Below are 26,310 nucleotides of genomic sequence, written 5' to 3' on the forward strand. Positions count from 1 at the left end.
GGCATTCATTGCGTTATCTTCTATATTGTCTCATACTGTTTGTATGCCTTGAATGTTTTATTTCTTATTCTCTCATATTGTTTGTGTGTCTTGAATTGAACCACAAATAAAAATTAAATACTTAAAAACGTTAAATATGATTCAGGACTCTCTAAGTTTACCCCTATGGCAGGAGCAAGAAATATAAAATGTTTCCCAAATGCACATCGAAATACTTAGAAAGGTTAAATATGAATCCGGACTCTTTAAGTTAACCCCTATGATAGGAATAAGAAATATAAAATATTCCCAAAAGCACTGAGAAATAATTAGAAAAGATCAAGGATTCAGAACTCTTTAAATGAACCACCTATGGATATACTAAGATGGTGGCACAATGCTAAAGCTCCATGGAAGCTATGCTAAATATTTTTATTTGAGGCAGCATTATTTTGCCATCTGCATCTCCCTTGGCAGAACTTGTGCCTGGGAACTATAGCGGACAGAGATCTCGTCACCATCTCTACCCCGGAAGGTATATTTCCTAGAAGGGACTCTACTTACCATAACGGTATAATTCTAAATCAGCTATTTGCTTTTGGTATTGTTTAATATGCTGGTGTGTGCAGATAACTTAGTCCAAGAGCTAACTGCAGTGTTCACCCCTCTGCTGGATGGTCTGCTGTATGCCTGTTTGGACCTCTGCGAGGAGGTACAGAAAGCTCTGAAGAGGGCTCAGCCGATGATGGCCACATGTGAGGAAAAGAAAGAAAACTTCTTGAAGGAAGACTCAACACAGGGCTTTTCTGTGAGACAAGCCAACTTGCCTAGATGTTCTTGTACTGTAGTCTCATCACTCATTGTTCAGATGTCACATCTGTTAAATTAACAGGACCCCACAGTACAGTGGAGCGGCAAGTGGGGAGTGCTAGGCGCTAGATAATGCAATGGCATTTTATTGATGACAGATTGCTTGCAACTTTAATGTTAATGGGCCAGCTTTATCTTGGGGAAGGCAACATGCAATCTCAAGCTTATTTTCAATTTCAACTCTGATTGCTATTTACTATACGAAGATTCTGAAGTTCCCTACTGTTCACTTTTTAAAGATCTGTGCTGGACAGGCTAACTGGATATTGGTTCGTATTGCACAGCCCTAGATTCTTCATGCTGGGAGTCTCAGACCAAACTAATATTTCTCTACAAAAATCTTGCTTGGCAAGAAGAATCAGCTAAAAGACAGTCTGGACTTTGATGAGGGGGGGGGGGGTCTTTTTCTACTGCATCATATGAAAGTTTTTCAGTATTATCCAGTTTACAGCTTAACTATGGTTAAACATATGCAAATGATGCTATTTTATTGTTCTTATATCTACTGTTACTTTGTTTAGCTTTCTTTTTTTTGTGTTTTTTTGTGTGTGACTATGTAAATGTAAAAAGGCTTTTTGCATTCTTGTCTCTTGCAAACTCTGAGGACCTCTAGTGGTGTATTGCAGTACTGCACCTCAGTATTAAATTACAAAATTATGGTTCACTTCTGGTTTAGCAATGTGAGCTAGCAGCAGCTTATTCTAAATGTATAGCAGTTATCTGCTACTTTAGACTGACTTTGCCCAATTTCCCATATCATTGCTGTTAACTTATTCTTACAGTAGTTCAGTATAATATAATTCAATGGGCATGTTAGGATTCGTTACTCTGCACCATCATATTCTATTAGCCTAGGTACTGTATATTTTTAATTCCTAACTAAGAAATGTAGCACCAAGATGCAACATAAATTAGCGATCAGTGTCTATCATTTGAATTCTTCTAGAACAGCATCCTTAATATCTATGTCATTGATTAGTAGATATGGCTTCTTTCTCCTACTACTGTCAGAAAGCTTGGTTTTCAGAGGGAGCAGCCTGTACTTAATTTTGTCTGTAAAATGTATATTCCTTAAAGGTATAAATCTTAGATGTTTACTTATTATCACTAAATTAACAATGTTTATGAACCAAGACAGTATTGAATGGAAACAAATATATATTATACCAGAAGTCAGTCCAGCTACATTTCACTTTCTATATTAGATAGTCAGTAAGGAGCCTGCTAGTTCCCCCTTTTCATGTATACTTACATGGACAACAGTGATTGTTCTTAGGTTATATACTACATCATTATTAACCCCTCTATATTCAAATATGTATAATCTTCTAATTATTCCCCAGGAGGGCATATTTCCTGCTTTAATTTCCTATCATTATTAAAGTGATGGTAAATCCAGGGTTTAATAAAAGGATTTAGCATCACTAAAAACCAAGGGGACTTTAAAGGGACAGTCAAGTCCAAAAAAAACTTTCATGATTTAAATAGGGCATGCGATTTTAAACAACTTCCCAATTTACTTTTATCACCAATTTTGCTTTGTTCTCTTGGTATTCTTAGTTGAAAGCTAAAACTAGGAGGTTCATATGCTAATTTCTTAGATCTTGAAGACTGCATCTAATCTGAATGCATTTTGACCACTAGAGGGCATTAGTTCACATGTTTCATATAGATAACATTGAGCTCATGCACGTAAAGTGACCTAGGAGTGAGCACTGATTGGCTAAACTGCATGTCTGTCAAAAGAACTGAAATAAGGTTGCAGTCAGCAGAAACTTAGATACAAGATAATTACAGAGGTAAAAAGTATATTAATATAACTGTGTTAGTTGTGCAAAACTGGGGAGCGGGTAATAAAGGGAATATCTTTCTTTTTAAACAACAAAAATTCTGGTGTTGACTGTCCCTTTAAATGATCAAACATGTAAAAAAGGGTAAACTCACCTTTTCTGTTGCACAGCGCTACACTCAGCAGCTCCGGCCACCCATGGCACATCGATCTTCTACCAATGAGGTGCCGCTTGAACCTCTAAACCAATAGCTGTGCATGCATACAGAACACTATAAGTTGACACGCACAGCTATTGGCTATGAGGTGCAAATGTCACCTCGTTGAAGGAGAGCAATGTGCCGTGTGTGGCCGTAGCCATTGAGTTTAGCACTATGCAGCCAATACAGATACATTGATCTCTTTCACAGCCGAGTCCGCCTTTAATGACATCATCAGCTGCTGAAACTAGATCTCTTGTTGTTGGCTGTGCACATTTTGTTAAATGGAAGCAAATTGGAAAGTTGTATAAAATTGCACACTCTATCAAAATCATGAAAGTTTAATTTGATCTGAGTGTCACTTTAAAGATATCACTGGCTTACTTGTGCTGTGGGTAAGGTTGTCACCTCGGTCCTGTTTTCCTGGACACGTATGAGTTACACATGCTGCAGGGAGGAACATGCATTGTGCACCTAAACAGCACACGAATAGTGACCCTGGACAGCACTATTCATGTTCCTGCTTGCATACCCTGCAGCATGTGTAACTCGTAAGTGTCCAGAAAAACATGGCTAAGGTGGCAACCCTAGCTGTGGGGAAACTTGTTTTGTCACTATGGCCGCGTTCGGGCAGCACTTACTCCCAGCGCCGGCACATATTTAGTACCGATAACGTGGATACGTCACCAGTTAGGCAGCTTTCAGAAATCGCTCCCATCGCAACGTCCACGTCACCACGCATTCCTTCATGTTTCAACAGAACAGGCGTTAAATAATGCAACCTTTACTCTTCTTAACTCCAAAGTGGCCACTTTTTTCTTTACTTAAATTTCCCCTTCAGTCTTCATTAACGTTTGTGGTTTACAAAAGAATCCTTTATTCATAATAATAGGAGATTATTTATCATGTTATATCTTTTCATTTTTTTAAGGGAACATACTATATAAAAAACTTTTTTACATGTATTATCTATTTCTGATGATTAATCCTGATTTGTAATTTCTCAATAGCGTATGTATCTGTACATTTAGGAACTTTTGGAAACCATTTGCCTCTTATAAACAATAATTAAAAAAAAAAAAAAAAAAAAAGACTAGACAATAACCAGCCCAAAGTATGAGATACATAAATGTGGGCTTTTAAGGGTACGTGATTTGAAAAAAAATATAAACATATAGTTACATGTAAATATCAATTAAACTTAAAAATAATCAGATAGATTACGAGTTTTGCGTTATGACTCAAAAAGCACCGTTATGACCCATAACAATGATTTTTCCCTACCGCTGCTATTACAAGTCTGGTCAGAATAGCTGTACCGCACACTTTTTTGGCCGTCACGCAATGTCAGTACCGCACTTTAAGAAAATCCCTTTTTTAATGGGACTTTCATAGCGCCTGTATTACGAGTTTTGCTGTGAGGCCAAAGAGTGAGTGGTACAGCCTAAAATGACAAGATCTGTACCGCCATCTAAAATCAGTAGTTATGAGATTTACGTTACAAAGCTGTAGCATAAAACTCATAACTAAACTGTTACAAAGTACACTAACGCCCATAAACTACCTATTAACCCCTAAACCGAGGCCCTCCCGCATTGCAAACACTATTTAAATATTATTAACCCCTAATCTGCCGTCCACCCACACTGCCACTATAATAAACCTATTAACCCCAAAACCTAACCCTAACGTAAACCCTAACACCCCGTAACTTAAATATAATTAAAATAGATCTAAATAAAACTTACTATTATTACCTAAATAATTGATATTTAAAACTAAATACTTTCCTGTAAAATAAACACTAAGCTAGCTACAATATAACTAATAGTTACATTGTAGCTATCTTCGGTTTTATTTTTATTTCACAGCTAAGTTTGTATTTATTTTAACTAGGTAGACTAGTTAGTAAGGTTCTCCGTCACTGATATATATGGATAATTTATTATGATTAGAATTAGAAAATCATATAATCTTTTATAAATAAAAACACAGAAAATCCAATTTTATCTGTAATAAGAAACTTTTTAATGAAGAACAATTTTTTTTTTTTTAAATTATACAACTTCTTTAAAGAACTGTTGAAAAAACTGACATTTCAGATAAATAACATCTGGTATATTACCAATATTTATCGATTAATTTTTCTAATAAAGAAAATAATTGTTTTCTCTCCTCTTTCCTTTCCTCCCTTCTGACTCGTAAATCTTCCCTGAATTCAGAAAGGACATCAGATATGACTTCAAAACTCCTTTTATTTCTTTTTCTTGGAGTTGAAAGAGGAGTTATTGAATCAGGTGGATAGGTAGTTGGAGTTTCTATCATACTGGGTGTGGTCGATGATGATGAAGCAGAAACTTAATTCACTTTGCTGCTTTGGCAGGTTGCGACCGGTGCTATTTCTGGCATTTTGCCAATCGCCTCTTCCATGGCATCTAAAAATTCCCAAAAACGGAATAATTACCGGACTTCTTATTGTGGTCCTTGACAGATTTTTAAGTTTTCTTTAAACCACTCCACTTACTTTCCACCTGCTCTATTCGGACAGGAAAAGAATCCTTCCTCAGCCTCTCTGTTATAAGTCTCCAAACTTTAATGAAATAAAATATATTTCATAATTTAATAATGCTGTATACTTATGCATTGTAGGCACAAATTTTATCTTAAAAAGTTAATATTTAATTAACTTATTATGTATATAATATACCTTGATTTTTGTCATGTTCGGAGAATCAAATTTTTCTTTGAATTCCATATATTATGAAATTAATTGTAAAACCTTATTTCTAGGCCGCTGTATTTTTTTTCTTCATTTGGTGGTGCTAAAACAGAACAGATAAAGGGTTAATTTACAGGGAGTGCAGAATTATTAGGCAAATTAGTATTTTGACCACATCATCCTCTTTATGCATGTTGTCTTACTCCAAGCTGTATAGGCTCGAAAGCCTACTACCAATTAAGCATATTAGGTGATGTGCATCTCTGTAATGAGAAGGGGTGTGGTCTAATGACATCAACACCCTATATCAGGTGTGCATAATTATTAGGCAACTTCCTTTCCTTTGGCAAAATGGGTCAAAATTGTTCGATGATCACGCTTCAGAAGCTTTGCAATTTTAAGAGTGCTGCATCCCTCTGCAAGATATCTCACTATTTTTGACTTTTCTGAGCCTGTCAAGTCCTTCTTTTGACCCATTTTGCCAAAGGAAAGGAAGTTGCCTAATAATTATGCACACCTGATATAGGGTGTTGATGCCATTAGACCACACCCCTTCTCATTACAGAGATGCACATCACCTAATATGCTTAATTGGTAGTAGGCTTTCGAGCCTATACAGCTTGGAGTAAGACAACATGCATAAAGAGGATGATGTGGTCAAAATACTCATTTGCCTAATAATTCTGCACTCCCTGTATATACAAAAAAAGACTTTTATTTTAGTACTGGCAGACTTTCTGTATGTACTTAAGAGGGCGGTGACAATTGTGAGGTGGGGGAGGGAAGAGAGCTGTTTGAGGGGAGGACCAGGGAGGGATCAGTGCGTGTGATGTGTCAGGTGGGAGGCTGATCTCTACACTAAAGCAGAAATGAACCCTGCAAGCTACTTTATTAACTGCTGAGCATAATACAAGTGTGATGTGCAGTGGCATTTAGCGGCCTTCTAATTAACAAAAAGCAATGACAAAACTATATATGTCTATTTCTGAACAAAGGGGATCCCAGAGAAGCCTTTTACAACCATTTGTGTCATAAGGGTACAAGCTGTTTGTATTTATTTTCTGTGAGAAAGCTAAAGTTTGTGAAAAATTTAGTGAAAAAGTGAACAATTTTTTTTATTTGATTACATTTGGCGGTGAAATAGTTGTATTAAATATGCCAAAATGTGCCTAGATCAATAATTTGGGTTGTCTACTACAAAAAAAATATATACATGTCAAGGGTTATTCAGGGATTCATGACAGATATCAGTGTTACAATGTAACTATTGTTAATTTTGAGAAGAAAAAAAGTGGTTTGGAAATAGCAAAGTGCTACTTGTACGTATTGCCCTATAACTTGCAAAAAAAGCAAAGAACATGTAAACATTGGGTATTTCTAAACTCAGGACAAAATTTTTAAAATATTTAGCATGGGTGTTTTTTGATGGTTGTAGATGTGTAACAGATTTTGGGGGTCAATTTTTTATAAATTTTTTCATTCATATTTTATAAAAAAAAAATAATAGGAAATTATAAGATATGATCAAATTAATGGTATCTTTAGAAAGTCCATTTAATGGCGAGAAAAATGGTATATAATATGTGTGGATACAGTAAATGAGTAAGAAGAAAACACAAACACAGCAGAAATGTGAAAATAGACCTGGTCCTTAAAGGGATATGAACGTAGTGAAGGGGAAGGCGTAGCTCAGGCAGACCAGCCAGCTGATACTCCAAACGCTGGGTAAGAGCTTCCGGTGTTGGCCCAAGTATTCCGTACGGCTGTAGAGCGTATGGTGATGAGGAAAGGTGCAAGCTCAAAATAGAACCAAGCAGTCCCAAATACAACAAGAAAAGGAAGGAGCAGCACAAAATATTATTGCAAAACGATGGATTTTAATCCAGAATTCTTCATTACAAAAAAATACACACAGGAAATGGAGGTAAGAAAGGGGGCGTGTCCTTACGCGTTTCGTGCCGCAAGGCACTTAGTTATAGGATGACTAAGTGCCTTGCGGCATGAAACACGTAAGGACACGCCCCCTTTCTTACCTCCATTCCCTGTGTGTGTTATTTTGTGATGAAGAATTCTGGATTAAAATCCATCATTTTGCAATAATATTTTGTGCTGCTCCTTCCTTTCCTACTTAAAGGGATAGTCTAGTCAAAATGAAACTTTCATGATTCAGATAGAGCAGGCAATTTTAAGCAACTTTCATGTTTACTTCTATTATCAATTTTTCTTTGTTATCTTGGTATCTTTATTTGAAAAAAGCAAAAATGTAAGCTTAGAAGCCAGCCCATTTTTGGTTCAGCACCTAGGTAGAACTTGCTTATTGGTGTCTAAATTGAGCCACCAATCAGCAAGCGCTACCCCGGTGCTGAGTCAAAAATGGGCCGGCTCTTAAACTTACATTCAAATAAAGATACCAAGAGAACGAAGAAAATTGATAATAGGAGAAAATTAGAAAGTTGCTTAAAATTGCCTGCTTTATCTGAATCATGAAAGTTTAATTTCGACTATACTATCCCTTTAAGGGTAAGAAAATTGAAAAATGGTCTGATTATTAAGGGGTTAAAAATAATAATATTAAAATAAACGAATAATATGCTGCTTTATTAATAGAAATATATATAGATATAAAAAATTATAGTATTTAAGTTTAATTTGTAAAAAAAAATTTTTATTGAGGTCTATACACATCAAAAGAAATATGCTTACATGAGAATATACAGGTTATGAAAATGCAATCATACTTTAGCTGCCATGTCTGTTTATTTTGGGAGAGTAACCTCATTTTTTTTAACCATTTAGTGACAATATGGACCACTCTTGGGTTGTGTATTAAAAGGATAAAGGGCTTAAAGTGAATGTAAATTTTGATGCTTAAGTGCCCGTTTTTTTTAAATTTGATTAAAAACAGGGGCAATTTAATTCATCAAAATTTACATTTCCCTCCTGTTGTGAAAAAAAACTTACCTTTTAAACTTGACAGCTGCTCCAGCTTCTCCCGGTCGTCGCAAGCCATTTCTGACGTCAGAAATGATGGATCGGTCATCCTCCCATCACGGCTTCCCCCCCAGGGGAATCAGTGTCTGATTCAACGCCGTGATTGGAGGAAGCCGGATTCATCATTTTAGACCCAGGAAGAGGCTTGCGATGGGCAGAGGAAGCTGGAGCGGCTGTCAAGATTCAAAGGTAAGTTTTTTTTTCTCAACAGGAGAAAAATGTAAATTTTGATGAATTAAAGTGCCCCTGTTTTTAATCAAATTTTTAAAAACCGGGCACTTTAGCATCAAAATTTACATTCACTTTAAGTAATAAGTAAACAAAAGAGAATAGAGCTATATAACACATATAAGAAATGTAAACTAAAGGTCACACCTAAACCAACAGATGCTAATTTGCATTCTAGTATAAATTGAGTCTAGCTCGGACCTATGATCATGTATTGAGGTGGAATCTATTGGAGAACAAGCAAAGTGTATGGGAACACTGTAAAAAGGTATGCACATACTGGGTCGTTGTTCTCCAACATAGAAAAGATATTTATAGGAACATATGCTGTAACTTTAATAGAATCTCCTTTACCTGAGAGCTAATTCACCAACTACTATTGAGCATTATCGTTTATCATTTACAAGATTATATAATCTTAAAGAAATGCTCAATGTCATATCTAGCAGATCAAGATGAGAGCAAGAGGTATAATTTCTAGTGACATTTTGTTAATCTATTTCTGCTATTAATCACAACTTGTTAAGGCTCAGGATTTGCTGCTATATATCTGATGCAGATGTGCCAGAGTTCTGGTGATCTTCTAGCCCTAAGGCTAAGTTTGCATGTACGGGAGCGCTATTAGGATCGTGTACGTTTTTAAGCACAGTTGGCAAAGTAGCTTTCAGGTAAAGGAAATTATATTAAATTTACATCATGTCCCTATAAATGTATCCGTGAGTTAAAGGACCAGTCAACACAGTAGATTTGGATAATCAACAAATGCAAGATAACAAGACAATGCAATAGCACTTAGTCAAATGAGTAACAGATTTTCTTTCTGACAATTTTAAAAGTTATGTCTTTTTTCCACTCCCCCTGTACCATGTGACAGCCATCAGCCAATCAAAAATGCATACACGTACCATGTGACAGCCATCAAACATTCACAAATGCATACACACTTATTCTTGCACATGCTCAGTAGGAGCTGGTGGCTCAAAAAGTGTAAATATAAAAAGACTGTGCACATTTTGTTAATGGAAGTAAATTGGAAAGTTGTTTAAAATAGCATGTTCTATCTGAATAATGATAGTTTCATTTTGATTGAGTGTCCCTTTAAGTGTAGAAGGTCTGTGGTTGGTATCCGTATGGATGTCAGCAATAGTAGTATTAAAATACAAAATTGAAGGTAATATGGAAAATAAAACCACCTTTATCCTGTTTAAATAGATACATATTGTTTTTAGTAATCGTCCAACAATTTAAGATCGTCCACACATAGAACAACTGTATCACTTGTGGAGGCTGCCATTTTTCTAAGCTCCTCAGCTCGCTCTGTAAAGTCCCAGCTTTACCAGCACGCTTAGGTCATCAGAGCACTGAGGGGACGCCCAGCGTCTAACTGGCAAGTTTTCATAGAACGCTCCAAGCGAGTCCCAGTTTGCTTGGATCGCTTGCTGAACGCAGTGTATGTTCAAATTAGCACCTAGTAATCTTGCATTTTGTGGGCTGGTCGCATCTTGAGAACTTGGCTAAGTTCCCAGGGCCCTAAATTCTGCATGTATTTGTCAAACTTTATCTGTTCTCTTACAAATATTGCATCATTGTTTTACTTATATCAATTGTACTCATGGACAACACTGCAGAATATGTTGGGGCTTTATAAATAAGATATAATACGTCCCATTGGTGCACAGCAATTTTAAATTGACGATATCGGTTGCATTTCTCTCAAACATTACTCAATAAGGTTATTATTAAATTATCCACCAGTTAGTCTTTTATCAAAGCTAATCAAGCAGGTTTTGAGAAATCATGTATAAGAAATATTTTTATATTTAATTTAACACGTGACGAAATACAATACATGATGGATATATTACAATATCACACAGATTACTCTCGCTATCATCTATTATTAAACCAGTGAGGGGTCGTCATACAAGTAGTGATGTAGGAAACAGGTCACCATCTCATAAGTATACTTCCAAATGGTACTTTAAAAATGTCCGGAGCGGTCCGCTTGCCAGCCACAAGATGGCTACCACTGATCAATCTGGCCACGTCACGCAATTTTCGATACTGGGCCAATCACAAGATGGCCACACGTCACCAACGGAAGGAAACGAGTGAAATGTATCGCGGGATCTGAGTTGGATCCCGGAAGCTCCACGTCAGACAGAGATAGAGAGAGGGACAGAAACCGGGGAGATGGTAAGATTATTTGTTAGTTGAAATCTAGCATAATGCCTTGTTAGGTGTATTGAAGGTTTTATGAACAGAGAAATACATGAAATTACAGTATGTGAATGAAACTCCCCTTTTTAATAGGAAATTAGTACGTGTCACCAAACCGTTTTGACATGATCAAGTTCCCCGTCTGTGTTGTTACTTATATCTCATAGATTTTGAGAGTAATCACAGGGGTGTATGAAAACTGAAACTTGTATTATAGTTCGCCTTTCCAGTTTACTGAATATAGGAAGTGTCAGTTCTCTAGTCTAGTATATGTGTGTATATATGTCTGTGTGTTTGCTCTTCGTTATATGGGTGTATGTATATAGATGTATATATATGTATATATAGATGCTAGAGACACCTGTTGCCAAGTGTGTCTGTGCAGTAGACAAATATCTATTCTATACTCTGTGGGTATGTAATGAAAGCAAGAGAAGTCTAATATATATTGTTAGTTGTGTACAGAAAATATTTTGTGTATGTACCACAATATAGTTTAATAGAAACATGTTATAGGTATTTGATGAGTACAGTAGTATTTATCAGCAGTGTTCCCACAGAAAATGTTGCCAGCCAGGTGGCATCATGAAGTAACTGGAGCAGTGTTGTATTTTATATCATTTTCTGCTATCCAAATCACACATTAATGGCATAATTTAACATAATTGTAATTGATAGTTTATGCAATACATCATTTTTTATATTAGCTAAATTTAAGTTAATATTGGCTAAAATTTTAGCCGGGTCGTGCACCCGTTAAAAAGGTCCTGGGGAGTACACTGATGTATATAGAACCAGTCTACTCAGTTTCCTGCAGCAAAGCAGCTTTTGTTCTTAGAGGGTTTTGCTTCTTTTTTTGCAAAATGTAATCTATACCTCCTTACCAATACCATTGCATTGCCTCTAAAACATGTAGGTAGCTAGTGTGATGATTTATTTGGACATTGTACAATACAGGATATGGTATATTTAGGTTATACAATGTGCAGTTCAGTGTATTGCATGTAAGTGACAGATATACTGTCCAGCACTTTCTATACACTGCTATGCAGGGTGATTTGTTTTGGTGTATAATGCATAGTATTTTTAAGACACATGTACTAGTGTGTGGTGTAGCAGTGCAGTCTGTTCAGGACACATGTGTTCTCCATCATTGCATTTTTGCATATAGGATAGAGATGGGATGTACTGTGCTCTAAGCATATAGGACAGAGGTGTTGCTATGCAGACACAATATATTTGGCAATGGTTTTAAACACGATAACAAGGCATGCCAAAAGACTGGACATTTTTGTGTGCTTCTGTTTGACAGCACGTTCAGTTATTGTGATTAAAGGGACATTAAACCCAAACATTTTTTTCATGATTTAGGTAGAACATACAATTTTAAACAACTTTCCAATTTACTTCTATTATCAAGTTTGTTTCATTCTCTTTGTACCCTTCAACAAATGATAGACGTGTTTTTTAACTGAACACATTGGGTGAACCGATGGCAATCATTGTATATACGTGTGTGTGTATGTATGTAGCGGCCAATTAGCAGCTAGAACCTAGGTTATTTGCTGCTCATGAGCTTACCTAGATAAACCTTTCAGCAAAGATATCAAGAGAAGTAAGCAAATTAAATAATATAAGTTAATTGGAAAGTTGTTTAAAATTGTATGCTATGTCTAATTGATTTTTATGTCCCTTTTAAGTAAATTCTTCTCTATCAGGGATACCTAAGCAATTGAGGTGTATGGAGAATATTAAAGGGACAGTATATACTCATTTTCATATAACTGCATCTAATAGACACTACTATAAAGAATAAGATGCACAGATACTGTTATAAAAATCCAGTATAAAATGGTTTAAAAACGTTCTTAGAAGCTTTCAGTTCAGCTCTGTTGAAAAGGTAGTTGGAAAGCCCACTGCAAGTGGGAAATAAGACACCCCCCCTTCTTTTGCATACGAAAAGACCCTTTACACAAACAGGAGCAAGCTGGAGTAGGTAGCTGACTGTATTCAAATAAAACTTTGGGGCTTGGTTAGGAGTCTGAAAATCAGAGCAATGTTCTTTAAAAATAAGCAAAATTATACATTAAAAAAAAAAAAAAACTTTATGGGCTTTATAAATAGATCGTCTACAAAACATTTATGCAAAGAAAAAATGAGTGTATAATGGCCCTTTAAGGTGCAGCACATGATAATATGTATAGGTTATACATTGCACACTTAGGAGGCAAACAATATTTGGAGGTTAGACTCATATAACAGAAACAAGCAGTAATTGTATATGCCATATATTTCTTGTAACAAAGCACCCTTATTTGTAAACCAGTAACTGTGTATAGAATACACACAATGTGGTTACATTGTTCTTTTTGGAATGCTTTGTGTCTGTAAATTGTAATTTACAAAAAATACTGTAAAAAATGCTGTTGATAGTTTATTTAAAATGAAATTGATATTAAACATATATATATAGGATAAATGCAACCTTTTCCTGTCCTGCAACTTATGTGGCTGAATCGGCAGGCAACAAGAGGTCTGCAGCATATTCACGGTACCTTTAACTACATTATTTGTCTGCAGGATTTGGAATATATATTTATTTGCTGCTTTTTTTTTGTAGCCTCTGCGACTTGATATCAAACGAAAACTAACAGCTCGGTCTGACCGAGTGAAGAGTGTAGACTTGCACCCTACTGAGCCATGGATGCTGGCAAGCCTTTATAATGGCAGCGTATGTGTGTGGAACCATGAAACACAGGTAATGGATCTGATGTTCACTGATTGCCAAAACTTTTTCTTTTCTAAAGCCTGTTCTTTAGGGTCAAGTTATTCATTTTATACTTTATAGGTGTTATTTTGTTAATTTTTTTTTTGTTTTTGTTTCCAGACACTGGTGAAAACATTTGAAGTATGTGACTTGCCTGTCCGAGCAGCAAAATTTGTGGCCAGAAAAAACTGGGTTGTTACAGGAGCAGTAAGTAATTCATATTTAATAAGAGCTTACATGGATCAGCATGGCCACCTTTTGCTTCTATGTGCTCCACAGTTTAGAACTAAAAGTGAAAAAAGACACACACAGTGTGATTTGTAATGGAATCAGATAGACAAACAGTTGCTGTGGCATCTGGGTAAAAAACGAAAAATAGAGGGTTAGTAGCTGCCATGAAAAATCTGCTTAAACAGACGCCTCTTGTGACTGTAGGTAGATGAGATGCTGAATTCAATTAATTCCAGAGCTACGTGCCTAGGAGGGATATGCTGCCTTCTTCTTTAACAAAAATATTTTAGTAATTTCAGTGTTTTCCTTTCTTCTTTTTTTCTGGCAACCATCTTTTTCAATTAAACAAACCTGTTTCTTTTACCCAGGTTCTATGGCTGCTCCTGGGTATTCAAGTATAAGCTTTAGGTTAAAATAACTCATATCAGTAACTGAAATCTCAGTCTCAAAAGAGACATTGCTCTTAGGTCAGTGCTTGTTTTATGATGGGGTCTTGCACAACTCATGAACAACAAAGCCTCCTAAAGAATGATGTACTCTCTTTTTGGTGAGTGGTTTCTGATCTTAGAGTAATTTTTAAGCCTTAAAGCTTTATAGATCGGTCAGAACACGAGAAGCGTATATAAGGATCTGGTACGTATAGATATTTAATATATTTAAATGGCAAAGAGGTAGCCTTTCATTCTGAAGGCAAAGTGTGGTACATTGATGCATATAACAGTTAATGTGTTGATATTTTTAGTATTGCCTCTTGAAGTTTCCTTTGATGTTCAAATTTATACTTGAACCTTTTAACGCCGTTAGCTTTCCTGAAGCCACTGGCGCTTCCCTGATGGGATTGTGGTCTGGAGGGCGTGCCTAGCATCATAGGGATGTCCCCTGATGCAATCCCATCATTGAAATCTTATCACGTGCACGATCGTGAGATTTTAATTTGTTTACATCGGAACAGTTGTTCCGATGTAGACAGACACGTTAACCCCAGCACGAAAGGGTTAAAGTTGGTGGTGACACCTCAAAGTTTTTTGGGTTTAATTTAAAAAAACGGAATATGAGACTTAAAGGGATGATAAATTTACATTTATCAAAAGCCAGATTTGAATAGTAGACCTACTAATTAGGTAAATCGCTAACCTTTTTTTGTTATTTATTGCCTTTTTAATTTTAGCACTTTATATCCTACCATTGTACTGAGCTTCCTCCGCCCCATTAATTTCTTCCTACATTCAGTCTGTGACTTAGAGAGCGATCCCACCCACCCTCTATGTAGGGAGAAAGGGGCGCTCCCGTGAGTAAAATTTTGACGCAGGCGCAATAGCTGAACCTCCGCTTGCTTGTAAACAATGAATCACAAGATTGATTTTTGACTTAATGATCGGAGCGGATGCTAACAAAAAAAATAGCTTTCTAAATGAGTTTGCTTTTAAAAAGGGAGATAGTTATCCATTATTATGAAAACTATTGTGGGACATTAAACCAGCAGAGATCAAATAAACAACATATTAAAAAGAAAAAAAATTGTGTTTTAAAACATTCACATTAAAACAAATGTTACAAAACCTAGCTTTATTTCCTTCGGACCAGTGGTTTTCAGACTTCACTTTTGGATGACTAGTCAATAATGTAAATATATTTTGTGCTTGATGAATAATTGCTTTTATTCAGCCTGTCTGACTTGCTGTGAATACATGCTGGAAGATTCTGAAAAGGGCATGTCTTTACTTTTACATATAACCTGTATCTTGTTCTATGAAACAGGAAGCAATTCCTAACCACATTATATTTACTATGATTTGGTAAACAGGTGAGACGAAACCTATAAGGCTTACAAATTCCTATAACCCCCTGCAGTATATGTCCTTTGTGACAAGTACGTGTTCTTAGATACACTTGTTGTCTCTGCAGGATGACATGCAAATCAGAGTCTTCAACTACAACACACTGGAGAGAGTGCACATGTTTGAGGCTCACTCTGATTATATCCGTTGCATTGCAGTCCATCCAACTCAACCTTATATCCTAACCAGCAGTGGTAAGATTTGACCTTCTGTATGTATGTTTACCGTCCTCTAAATAGTCTCTTGTTGTAACAGATAATACAGATACAAAGGATCAGGTGTATTTTAACATGGATACAGTAGTTCTCAATACAGAGCATATGGAGCCCTCATCCCAAAGAGCTTACAATCTAATAGTCCACCTGTGCACATATCTTTTTATGATGGGCTATAATAATCCTATTTGTTTATTTTGCAGATGACATGTTGATTAAATTATGGGACTGGGATAAGAAATGGTCATGCTCTCAGGTGTTTGAAGGCCACACCCACTATGTAATGCAGATTGTAATTAATCCTAAAGACAACAACCAGTTTGCCAGTGCCTCTCTGGACCGCACCATCAAGGTATTGTGATGCCCATGAATACTCAGATTATTTGTAATAAGCCTACTCTTACATACCTTTGTTCTAACCTTCTGTACTCATACAAGCAACGTAACTATGAATACTGTGTTTTGTTATATGATTAAGTAATTAAAGGAATTGTTACCAAGCCACATTTTCCTAACTGTACAACTGTCACAGGTATGGCAGCTGGGATCTTCCTCGCCCAACTTCACCCTGGAAGGGCACGAGAAAGGTGTCAACTGTATTGATTATTACAGTGGGGGTGACAAACCTTATCTCATCTCTGGAGCTGATGACAGATTGGTTAAGATATGGGACTACCAGGTAAGAGCAGCACTGGTCAAGCCACCTCATTTTTATAAATTTAAAGCTGGGGGTTTTAGAGAATTCATAATGTTAAGAAGTTTAATAACATTCCAGACCTGGTTATGAATGTATCTCTAATTCTGCTGTGGTCAAACCTTTAGAACAGCACTTTGACGTTAAAGGGACACTCAAGTCAAAATTAAACTTTCATGATTCACAAGTTGGAAAGAGCACTATTTAAACAAGTTAAATTTATTATTATTATTATTATTATTATTATTATTGCAAAATATCTGGTTGCAGCAAAGTCTCTTGAACAGTAATGCAATGCTTTTGGCAAAATTGTTGTCAGTGATTAAAATTCTAGTAACTCAGTGGGTTCAAGAGATAGCTGCAACATGTTATTTTGAAGTGTATTTCAGCACTACTTTGCATTCAAGTGTATAACCCCAACCCTGATGTACAACTTTAAAGTGAATTTAAAGTTTAATGAATGAGTGCCCGGTTTTTAAAAATACTCTTAAAAACAGGGGCACTTTTATTCGTTAAACTTTTTAATAAAGCATCTTTTTTTAAAATACTTACCTTTGCTGTATAGAAAACAGATATCAAAAACAAAATAAGTCCTTGATGGAGGTGCGCCTATGGTGACGAATGTAGCAAACAATCCGATATAAGGCTGCTCTTCTGTAGCGTGCGTAGACGGTTAGGAAATCTGTAGTGGGGAAACAGGAAGGCGCCAATAGGGTGATAACGTATAGACCCAGACAGGTGAGTATAAGGAGAGAAAAGGTACTCACAAGCAGGGCGGCACTTGAACGTGCCTAACCAAGCGGGCCGGGACCACAGCGTCGCCCGGGAGACTCACAACGGCAACAACACCAATCCTCGAGCCGGACCAAGTTCCGTGTGGCCAATCAGGAATGCTGGATGATGACACACCTCCCTCTTCGTATGCCGATACTGAACACAGGCATAGAGGGTAGGAGACAGGAACAAACTGTGTAAGGCTCTCCCGAATACCGAGAGCTTGATTCACACAAGCCAACAAGCTTAGCGTGAAATTTCCTTTCCTCTATCTATATGAGGTGACCTTTTGTCAGACGCAGCTTATTGTACTCCTGTATTCAGAAGCTCATCTCTGCAGAAGAAAGGTGACTTTGCAGACAGGGTGTCTGCTATAAAGACATGAGACTTATGTATAAGGAGCTAGAGAGAACAAGTGTTGTTCTCTCTAGCTCCTTATACATAAGTCTCATGTCTTTATAGCAGACACCCTGTCTGCAAAGTCACCTTTCTTCTGCAGAGATGAGCTTCTGAATACAGGAGTACAATAAGCTGCGTCTGACAAAAGGTCACCTCATATAGATAGAGGAAAGGAAATTTCACGCTAAGCTTGTTGGCTTGTGTGAATCAAGCTCTCGGTATTCGGGAGAGCCTTACACAGTTTGTTCCTGTCTCCTACCCTCTATGCCTGTGTTCAGTATCGGCATACGAAGAGGGAGGTGTGTCATCATCCAGCGTTCCTGATTGGCCACACGGAACTTGGTCCGGCTCGAGGATTGGTGTTGTTGCCGTTGTGAGTCTCCCGGGCGACGCTGTGGTCCCGGCCCGCTTGGTTAGGCACGTTCAAGTGCCGCCCTGCTTGTGAGTACCTTTTCTCTCCTTATACTCACCTGTCTGGGTCTATACGTTATCACCCTATTGGCGCCTTCCTGTTTCCCCACTACATGTATAGAAAACAGACCGGCGATCCTCCGCCCGTAGCTCATGCTGTACCTAACATATCGATGACGAATCTGGGTTCCTCCAATCGTTGTGTGCCTCACGAGCTGGACTCCAAAGGGGGCACACAACGATTTGAGGAAGTCGGATTTGTCATCGTTCTGCTAACTACAGCAGGAGCTGCGGGCGGAGGATCACCGGTCTGTTTTCTATAAAGCAAACTTAAGCATTTTAAAAGAAGAGGCTTCATTGTAATAGAAGTTTTCAATTTACTTCTATTATCAAATTTGCTTTGTTCCCATTTTACTCTTTGTTGAAGAGATACATAGGCAGGTGTCTGGAGCACTACGTTGCAGGAAATACTGCTGCCATCTAGTGCTCTTGCATATGGATAACATTCTTGCATAACTAATGCCATGTAGTGTTCCAGACACGTGCACACACCTAAGAGAAAACGGAAATTGGGAAGTTTTTTAAAATTGCATGCTCTATCTGAATCATGAAATAAAATTTTGTGTTTCTTGTCCCTATTAAAATAAAAATATATATATATATATATATATATATATATATATATATATATATATATTTAAAATCTCAGCTGAGACAGAACAAAAGCTAGAGTAATTTAAATGCCTTGTCTGTCTCAGCTGAGTGCGTCTTTCTATTTTCTCGTATGTATGTATGTGTGTGTGTGTGTGTGTGTGTGTGTATATATATATATATATATATATATATATATATATATATATATATATATATATATTTCTATGCAAAAATTTGTATTGATTAACTTTTGAGACATGGAGGATTTTAATCTCACATTTTTATCTCCACCGTAATTTTAATGAATTTTGATTTAACCCTGAAATTAGCTTTACCTAATCAGCAACCAGAAATCTATCTCCCACTGACGAGTTCTAAAGGAACAAAACAGACTGTCTAGTGAGTGGTTTCTGTGTTGCTGAAATAGTCGCTGTGTTAAAACAGTATTAGAAGCAAAAAACCTGAGATTTTGAATATCTTAAAAAAAAATAAAAATACTGTGTGTGTGTGTGTGTGTGTGTGTATATATATATATATATATATATATATATATATATATATATATATATGTGTGTATATCTCTCTCACTCACACACACACAATCCCACAAAAGTGAGGTTTTTATTATATCTTTTCATGTGACAACACTAAAGTAATGACACTTTGCTACAATGTAAAGTAGTGAGTGCACAGCCTGTATAACTCTGTAAACTTGCTGTCCCCTCAAAATAACTCACCACATAGCCATTAATGTCTAAACCTTTGGCAACAAAAGTGAGTACACCCCTAAGTGAAAATGTCCAAATTGGGCCGAATTAGCCATTTTCCCTCCCTGGTGTCTTGTGACTCATTTAGTGTTACAAGGTCTCAGGTGTGAATGGGGAGCAGGTGTGTTATCGCTCTCACACTCTCTCATACTGGTCACTGCAATTTCAACATGGCAACTTATGGCAAAGAACTCTCAGGGGATCTGAAAAAAAAGAATTGTTGCTCTACATAAAGATGGCCTAGGCTATAAGACCCTGAAACTGAGCTGCAGCACAGTGGGCAAGACCATACAGCGGTTTCACAGGACAAATTCCACTCAGAACAGGCCTCGCCATGGTCGACCACAGAAGTTGAGTGCACGTGCTCAGCGTCATATCCAGAGGTTGTCTTTGGGAAATAGTGCTGCCAGCATTGCTGCAGAGGTTGAAGGTGTGGGGGTCAGCCTGTCAGTGCTCAGACCATACTCCGAACACAGCATCAAATAGTCTGCATGGCTGTCGTTTCGGAAGGAAGCCTCTTCTAAAGATGATGCACAAGAAAGCCTGCAGACTAAGGACCTGGAGTACTGGAACCATGTCCTGTGGTCCGATGAGATCAAGATAAACTTATTTGGTATAGATGGTGTCAAGTGTGTCTGGCGGCAACCAGGTGAGGAGTATAAAGACAAGTGTGTCTTGCCTACAGTCAAGCATGGTGGTGGGAGTGTCATGGTCTAGACCTGCATGAGTGCTGCCGGCACTGGGGAGCTACAGTTTATTGAGGAAACCATGAATGCCAACATGTACTGTGACATACTGAAGCAGAGCATGATCCCCTCCCTTCAGAGATTGGGCAGCAGGGCAGTATTTTAACATAACGACTCCAAACACACCTCCAAGATGACCACCGTCTTGCTAAAGAAGCTGAGGGTAAAGGTGATGGACTGGCCAAGCATGTCTCCAGATCTAAACCCTATTGAGCATCTGTGGGGCATCCTCAAATGGAAGGTGGGGGAGCGCAAGGTGTCTAACATCCACCAGCTCTGTGATGTTGTCATGGAGGAGTGGAAGAGGACTCCAGTGGCAACCTGTGAAGCTCTGGTTAATTCCATGCCCAAGAGGGTTAAGACGGTGCTGAAAAATAATGGTGGCCACACAAAATATTGACACTTTAGGCCCTATTTGGACATTTCCAGTTAGGGGTGTACTCACTTTTTTTTGCCAACGATTTAGACAATGGCTACGTGTTGAGTTATTTTGAGGGGGGAGCAAATGTACAGTTATATAGGCTGTATACTCGCTACTTTACATTGTAGCAAAGTGTTATTTCTTCAGTGTTCAGTGTCACATGAAACGATATAATAAAATATATACAAAAATGTGAGGGGTGTACTCACTTTTGTTGGATACTGTGTATATGTGTGTGTTACGGTACCAACTGTGTACCAAGGGTTAACCCCAGATGAACAATGTCCTGCATAGACAATCAGCAATTCACAACCCAGCCAGTTTCAGGTTTAAAACAGAATGACAACTTTATTTGAAGGCAGCACACAGATTTATACAGGTTTTTGACCCCCCCTCAGATGGGGGTTGAAAGAATGTTGTACATTAGATAAAAGGGAGAAGCGCCCTTGACATGATACAATAGAATTATATTACTTAAATACTTTACTTAGGCAGATAACAACTTAAACACATTTGGCTTGTCTTATCACCTAGCGTCTGTTCTCTGAGGGTGATTAAACAATGGCCTGTTTATTACTTAAATGTAATTATAGCACACAATAGCTGAGGCCAGAAAACCTGTCTTTAGAAATTAGATTCTTAAAGCTAAACACAGTTAACTCTTTCAGTCCTGACAGAAGGGTCTGTCACATAGCTCCCCCCTTGTGGAACACTCCGGCAGACCCGGCTTGACCCTTTTGCGGGTCAACCTGGGGATGACCGGACTAGGAGGTGGTAGGCATGTCAGTTTGCCAGGACAATCCATCTGTATTCCCGTTATGAGAGAGAATTCCTGTCCATACAAACAAGGGTTCAACTTCCTCAGTGCCCAGACTAGGGCTAAACAGTCCTTCAAAATCCCATCCGCTTCTTTACGAGTTTTCTGTACCTGCTCTTTATAGGTATCCACAATCCCTTCATACTGACATAGGGTGCCCTTGAGTTGCTGCACCTCACTATGAGCCAGCGTCAGCTTCTCCTCCAGTGTCACTAAGTTTGTCTTTAATGTTTCATGTTCCACTCTCAAGCTGGTGTTTTCTGCAGTCTGTCGGTGCAGCCTGTCTAGCAGAGATTCCTGTTCTAAACGTGCTTTTTCCTCTGCACTCCTCTTCTCTCCCGCTAGCACTGTTACATGATTATTTAACGTGACCATTTTATCCTCTACGTGACTCTTCTCCTTCATCAGCGCATTGTAACGTGACTCCCACATATCAATAGCGGATAGAGATTTACTGAGCTCAGCGTCCTGGGGCTTAGCAGCAGGGGGGTCAGTCTCTGCTGCACGGATCTGAGCACGGGTAGTCACAGGGTTAACATCAGCGGGACCCATGGGAGCATAGGCAGAAACAAGGGGGACCAAGGTATTTCCAAGGAGAACATCAGCTGGTAAATCCTTCATGACCCCCACATTCACAGGTCTAGCGCCCCCTCCCCAATCCAAATGCACCCTGGCAACAGGCAGGCGGAACACAGTGCCCCCTGCTACCCTCACAGCCACAGTGTCTCCTGTGTGCTGTTTCTCAGACACCAAGTTCTTTCGAAGCAAGGTCATGGTAGCACCAGTATCCCGTAGACCACTGACCTCCTTCCCATTCACTTTAACCAGTTGCCGGTTATTCCGGTGGGCAGCTTGCACAAGGTCTGCCTCATGTAGGATGCCCCAGCATTCTTGCGCCTCTACGTAGCGGGCCGCAGGCTGAGGGTTACGTGGGATTCTGCCGGCGGGTCTTCTCCAGGACTGTGCTTGGTTCGCTGCATTTAGGGGACACTCTGGTCTTTTGTGCCCTAGTTGCTTACATCTAAAGCACCGAATCGGTTGTGAGTAGCCCCGCAAATTGAACCGGGCTCTCTGAGGGTAGTTCGTGGCCGGAGGCCGTGTGGTATAGCGGTGCGCTGGGGGTTGGTAACTGGCAGCTGCTGGGGTGACTGGGGGTCTGTACTCCACTCTGGCAGGGGGCTTAGTGGTAGCAGTGTCCAGTTTGCGGGCATCCGTATACTCATCTGCCAAGCGAGCCGCTTCATGCAGGGTGGAGGGTTTACGGTCCCGAACCCACTCTCGAACTCCTGCGGGTAACTTGTCGAAGCAATGTTCCAACAGGAATAGCTGCAGCACCTCTTCCCCAGATACGGCTTGGCACCCCGCCATCCAGTGAGCTGCTGTGCGGTGCACCTTACATGCCCACTCAAGGTAGGAATCGCCAGCCAATTTAACAGTGTCTCTGAACCGTCTCCGGTATGCCTCCGGTGTAACCGCATACCTGGAGAGCAGAGCCTCTTTCACAGTATTATAATCCCCAACTTCCTCATCTGGAATGGCCCGAAAAGCCTCACTGGCCCGGCCGGATAATTTTCCGGATAATATCGTGACCCAGTCCTCTGCGGGTACCTGGTGTAGTGCACATTGTCTCTCAAAATCCGCAAGGTACCCATCAATCTCTCCTTCTGTTTCCAGGAAGTTTTTAAAAGCTGCAAAATTTACTTTTCTCTTTTCCACTGGGTTTGCTGCAGCGCCGCTTTGGCGAAGTAGGTTGGCTACAGCTGCTATGACCCGGTCGATAATTTCCGCAGATGGGTTGGGGCCATAATGTGCCAGTCTTATTTTGACAGCCCGGTCAAAACTTGCTTCTTCAGGGGTTCTGTCTGCTATGCTGGGCCCATTGGTTCCTTCTGTCCCTGGTACTCTTTCCATCTTAGTCAGTATTGTAATAATCCCCCTCTTCCTGAGGTTACTGGCTTGTGTAGTTGCTCTTCTGGGCGATAAGGATTCTCCCGTCGCTTGCCACCAATGTTACGGTACCAACTGTGTACCAAGGGTTAACCCCAGATGAACAATGTCCTGCATAGACAATCAGCAATTCACAACCCAGCCAGTTTCAGGTTTAAAACAGAATGACAACTTTATTTGAAGGCAGCACACAGATTTATACAGGTTTTTGGCCCCCCCTCAGATGGGGGTTGAAAGAATGTTGTACATTAGATAAAAGGGAGAAGCGCCCTTGACATGATACAATAGAATTATATTACTTAAATACTTTACTTAGGCAGATAACAACTTAAACACATTTGGCTTGTCTTATCACCTAGCGTCTGTTCTCTGAGGGTGATTAAACAATGGCCTGTTTATTACTTAAATGTAATTATAGCACACAATAGCTGAGGCCAGAAAACCTGTCTTTAGAAATTAGATTCTTAAAGCTAAACACAGTTAACTCTTTCAGTCCTGACAGAAGGGTCTGTCACAGTGTGTGTGTGTGTATATATATATATATATATATATATATATATGTATGTATGTATGTATGTATGTGATCTGGGTTAGTTAGTGTTCTCCACAGAAACATTTGCAAGTCGGGTGCCATTATGAAGTAGCGGGGTAATCTCTGTGTAATACTTTGCAATATTATAACTTTATAAAGTAATTTATGAATGCTATTTTACCCACAGAAAAAAAGGAATTGCATAATTTAACATTGATTTAATATGTGCAGTAAACATTAGTTCATTTTAGCTTTACATTGGCATAATAAATTAGCTGGATGGTCAGTAAAATCTTCCAGATGGTGTGCCCATTAAAATAGGTTTTGGGGAGAACAATGAATAAATATTCACATAATATTCAGTAATATGTCAAATTCTTGTCTTTCAGAATAAGACCTGCGTACAAACGTTGGAGGGTCATGCTCAGAATGTTTCCTGTGTTAGCTTTCACCCTGAGCTTCCCATCATCATAACAGGGTCTGAAGATGGTAAGTACTTGTAAAATGGAACACTTCTCTGTGCACAGCTCATATAAAAGTCTGATCTTGAAATGGATGGATAAATGAAAGCAATTTTAAAGGGACGGACTACTTAATAATATTTTTTATTATTATTTATTTAAAAAGAAAGCCAACACATTTAATACCCATTCCCCAGCTTTGCACAGCCAGTATTGTTATATTCATTTACTTTATAACCTCTAAATTTGTGCCGGTTTCTAAGCCATCGCAGGCCGCCTCTTATCTCATTTTATTAGCTTTTTACAGTCCAACAGTGCTAGTTAATGTGTGCCATAACGTTCTCGCACGTGGAGTTATTCATGAACCAGCACTAATTGGCTAAAATAAAAGTTTGTAAAAAGCACTGTGATAAGGGGAAGTCTGCAGATGCTTAGATACGAAGTAATGACAGAGGTGAAAGTGTATTAATATAACCGTGTTGGTTATGCAAAACTGGGGAATGGGTAATAAAGGGATTATCTTTTTAAGCAATAACATTTTTCAACTAGGCTGTACTTTTAAGGCCTTTTGTTGTGTAAAGCATTGCCATAATATTTTGATTTAGGATTTTCAAGGGCTTATTTTTCATTATTTTTACTCTGAAAACCAAAATTTGAGAAACTGCTTGTCACACTAGATTTCCGCTTTCATACATGGTCTAAAACAAACGTAATTGTAATTTGGGTGGTCATTTTAAAGATAACTAAGCTTTTTGCTGTACTTTGCTAATGCCAAGAAAATGTAACTCACTATCATATCATTTATATCATTATATTATCATTATTGACTGCAAGGCAATGATATCTAATTAATTGCCCACCTATTGAAAATGTGTCTCTAGAATTGTATGCATTCATTTGACCGCAGCTTCAGCAGCTGTCACATAAGAAGCTATTCAGTGGCCCATATCTTGTTTGCTTTAAACTGAAATGCATAATCTGTGCTCATTTTTATAAGTCTACACAATGCCGTGAGGCTGTCCTGTTAAGTTTACATTCACTTTAAAGGACTACTCAATGCAGTAGAATTACATAATGAACACATAGATAATAAAAAGACAAGGCAATAACACTTACTATGAAATTCAAATAAGCAGTAGATTTTGTTTCGGACAAATTAAATTTTTTCTCCCATTTTCCGGCCCCCTATATCATGTGTCGGACATCAGCCAATCACAGACTAGTATACGTATATTCTTTGAGCTTGTGCATATGTTCAGTAGGATCCTGTTCCCCAGAAAGTGTAAATATAAAAAGACTGTGCTAAATTTGATATTGGATAAATTGGAAAGTGTCTTAAAACTGCATGCTCTATCTGAATCATAAGTTTATTTTGACTTGAGTGTTCCTTTAAGAAGAGTAATTTCAATTAAACTATTAATAAAGATAGCCATTTTGCAGCTTGATGCGGCCAATTATTGCAAAAATGTCAATACATACTTTTACATACATACTGTAGCTCGCTCCCGCCCCCTCGGTCAGTTAAATGGCGAGATCGGGCAGGCTGTGACTAGACAGCGTGCCGCCATGCACTTCTGAAAAGACCAGACCCGCTCAGTAGAGGCAGGAGCGGCGTTCTACAAATTTCTACTTTTGGCATA

General features: G+C 38.4%; 1 protein-coding gene and 1 long non-coding RNA gene across 3 annotated transcripts in view; one reads left to right on the top strand and one right to left on the bottom strand.

Annotated features, from left to right (window-relative positions):
* Positions 1–4,842: 4,842 nt before the first annotated feature.
* On the bottom strand, positions 4,843–10,785 carry LOC128656129 (uncharacterized). Of its 2 annotated transcripts, none has more exons than XR_008401976.1 (4): positions 10,702–10,785; positions 5,546–5,660; positions 5,363–5,428; positions 4,843–5,273 (listed from the first exon to the last, which is right to left on the bottom strand). It is a non-coding gene; the product is annotated as an uncharacterized LOC128656129 (long non-coding RNA). The 2 variants fall into 2 exon arrangements; XR_008401977.1 differs by lacking the exon at positions 10,702–10,785 and adding an exon at positions 9,970–10,050.
* A 21-nt stretch (positions 10,786–10,806) lies between these two features.
* Positions 10,807–26,310, top strand: part of COPB2 (COPI coat complex subunit beta 2) — a 46,020-nt gene continuing 30,516 nt past the window's right edge. The window contains exons 1-7 of the mRNA XM_053709852.1: positions 10,807–10,972; positions 13,617–13,754; positions 13,884–13,970; positions 15,900–16,026; positions 16,251–16,399; positions 16,580–16,726; positions 24,599–24,698. Of these exons, the coding sequence (XP_053565827.1) occupies positions 10,970–10,972; positions 13,617–13,754; positions 13,884–13,970; positions 15,900–16,026; positions 16,251–16,399; positions 16,580–16,726; positions 24,599–24,698 (751 nt within the window). The 5' untranslated portion in view covers positions 10,807–10,969. The remainder of the gene's footprint in view (positions 10,973–13,616; positions 13,755–13,883; positions 13,971–15,899; positions 16,027–16,250; positions 16,400–16,579; positions 16,727–24,598; positions 24,699–26,310) is intronic.

This window comes from Bombina bombina, chromosome 4, assembly GCF_027579735.1.
Source record: "Bombina bombina isolate aBomBom1 chromosome 4, aBomBom1.pri, whole genome shotgun sequence".
Taxonomy (NCBI): domain Eukaryota; kingdom Metazoa; phylum Chordata; class Amphibia; order Anura; family Bombinatoridae; genus Bombina; species Bombina bombina.